Source organism: Meleagris gallopavo, chromosome 1, assembly GCF_905368555.1.
Source record: "Meleagris gallopavo chromosome 1, MGAL_WU_HG_1.1, whole genome shotgun sequence".
Classification (NCBI taxonomy): Eukaryota; Metazoa; Chordata; class Aves; order Galliformes; family Phasianidae; genus Meleagris; species Meleagris gallopavo.
In genome coordinates, this window is record NC_139404.1 from 147,017,831 (window position 1) to 147,020,593 (window position 2,763).

Consider the following 2,763-nt stretch of genomic DNA (forward strand, 5'->3'; position numbering starts at 1 on the left):
TCTCCTCCTGGTGCTGGTGGAGGCGGCGGGGGTGGCGGCGCTCCCCCCGCAGGGGTCAGGGGATGGCTGCTGTAGGTGACCTTGAGCTCGTGGAGGTCTTTGTAATCCTCGCCTGCGTTGCCCTCCCGGGAGCGGTAGATAGGGTTCTTGCACATGTGGCCCAGCGGGTGCGGGATGTACTCGTAGACGTGGCCGGCCGGGGTCTTCACTTTGGGCAGCGCCGCTCCCCCTCCGCCCCCGCCGCCGCCGCGGGGCGGGTGCTGCTGGAGGTGCGGGTGGTGATGGTGCTGGTGGTGGCCGCCGCTGTAGACGCTGTACTGCATATTGAAGGAGCTGACGTCGGAGTTGTTGGCACTGGCATGGTCACCTTGGCCCTTTTTGCGGCGCTTCATCACCAGCACGAAAAGCCCCGCTGCCACGAAGACGGACATGATGAAGACCAGCAGCAAGCTGAGGATCAGCACCGAGAGCGGCACCGAAGAGCCGCCGCTGCCGCCCGCCGCCGCCGTGCCGCCCGCCGCCGATGTGCCGTTGAGGCGCACGGTGGAGGAGGAGGGAGTGGTCCTGGCCGGCAGATGGCCCGGGGACGGCGTGGGCGTGGAGACGACGATATCGGAGTAGTCGGGGCAGAGCAGCTCAACCCGGACGGCTCGCATGTCGCTCTGGGAGAACTTCTTCGGGGACTCGCAGATGACCTGGTCCACCAGGACACCGGTGTTTAGCTGCTCCAACCACAGCTTCATGCCGACCACGTCGCAGGTGCAGTCCCAGGGGTTCTCATGCAGGTCGATCTGCAGCAGGGATTTCAGCTGGTCCAGCACCCCGCTCACTGGCAGGTAGGAGAAGTGGTTGCTCCGCAGGCTCAGCCTGTAGAGAGAAAGACCAGAAAAAATGTTCCCAGGCAAAGATCTCAGGAGGTTGTTGTTCAAAAACAAAAGCTGAAGGTTGGGGACAGGCTCAAAGGTGCCTGCCTCTATCTCCCGGATGACATTGTACTGCAGGAAGAGGTACTGCAGGCTTTGCAGCCCATAGAACAACTCTGGGCTCAGCCGCTCGATTCGGTTCCCATTCAGGTACAGCCTTCGCAAATTAGTTAAATCCCCAAAAGCTCGATCCTGAATGACCGAGATCCGATTATTGCCCAAGTGCAGCAAATCCAGCCCAGTGGCATCCACAAAATCTGCCCTGCGTACCAGGGCAATGTAGTTTTCTGTCAGATACATCTTCTTAGGATTGTAGGGTTTGGGTTGTAGCTCAGAAATGCTCTCGATCTTCCTCTCCTGACAATTGACATTGAGGCCCAGGTCAGAAATCTGCAAGTTGCAAGTGCAGGCAGTGGGGCACTCCAAAGGCACCGGGGATTTGGTCTGGTAGGCAATGCTGGGGCCGTAGTTGCTGTATCCCAGGTCTTTCGAGGGCAGACGGGAGGTGGGTCGCACCCTTGTCTTGTTGGGTTGACGCGTCCCCTTGGGGGGCTTCAGAGGGGATTTGTAAACAGCTGAAGAAGAAGTGGCCACGGAGTTGACTGAGGCTGGGGTGGTGTGGAAATACCCTGTGGTGCTCAGCGGTGTCTGCGGTCTCATTTCATAATCCGAGATGAGTCTCCTGGGACAAAGCTCCTGCTTGGAGACTTCATCCAAGTCTCGACCATGTAGGCGGAAAGGAGTCTCACAAACCACATCTCCCACCAGTGCAGAGTAGGAGATACTGTCCAGCCAATCCTTTAGAGCAATCAGCTCACAAGAACAATTCCAGGGGTTTTCCTCTAGCTGCAGCTCCACCACTTTATCCATATGCTGCAGGAGGCCCAAATAGGGCAATAGCTTCAGTCGGTTACCCCTCAGGTCCAGGTGAGTTAAGGGCACAAAACGGAAAAGGTTGTTGGGCAAACTGGAGAGGAGGTTGTCATTGAGGATCAGCACCTGCAGCAAGTGCAGTTTGCTGAATGCATTAGGTTCAATGATGCTAATATAATTGTAATCAACCTGTAGGTATTCCAAACTCTCTAGCCCAAGGAAGGTGTCATCCCGTAAAAGTTCCAGCTTGTTGTTGTTCAAGTGCAGCCTCCTCAAAGTTCTCAGACCATGAAAGGCTCCAGTTTCGATGTCTTGAATATCATTGCTCCCTAGGTGCAAAATTGAAGCCCCTGTGTAATTGACAAACTGGTTTGGGTATAACCTGTTCAAAAGGTTTCCAGACAACAGGAGGTGGTAGATAGGGAACCTTGGTGGACTGATCTCAAAAAGGCTGATGATTCCTCTGTTTTCACAGCTCACTGTTAAGATGCCGTCCTTCTCCTCACAAGGACATGCATTATCACAGATTTCTCCATAATACTCAATGCTTTCTGCCCATGAAAGGACTAGCGATGTTAAAGCAAACGCGATTGTCTGCAGCATCCAGATATGCATTTTTTTGTTGAGGTCCTGTTCCAAAGTTACTGTGGAGCAGCAAGCATACATTTTATTTCCTGTAAGGGTAAGGAGAAAAAAATAAAGCAAAATAATAGCATAACCTTATAAAATTCAAAGTGGACATAAAGTTTACATTCACCTTCAGTGGGGTGGAGAATGGATTGCTAATGGAACAAACAAACAAAACCCTCCTGTCGCTTCTAATTCCCACACTTGTGAAAACTGGGTGACATGCATTGATTAGAAGGTTGATGGGCAACTCTAGTGAGTCAAATGCCTGTGATGCTTAAAAAGGTGAGGTCGCAGTAGGAATTGTTCTGGTTCTACTCATATGTTGTAGATCTCAGTG

At 53.1% G+C, this 2,763-nt stretch overlaps 1 protein-coding gene across 1 annotated transcript in view; it reads right to left on the minus strand.

The window, feature by feature from the left end:
• The window catches only part of SLITRK5 (SLIT and NTRK like family member 5), a 7,227-nt gene extending 4,757 nt beyond the window's left edge, over positions 1-2,470 (minus strand). The window contains exon 1 of the mRNA XM_085215640.1: positions 1-2,470. This exon is cut by the window's left edge and continues 4,757 nt beyond it. Within this exon, the coding sequence (XP_085071766.1) occupies positions 1-2,462 (2,462 nt within the window). The 5' untranslated portion in view covers positions 2,463-2,470.
• Between the last annotated feature and the right edge of the window lie 293 nt (positions 2,471-2,763).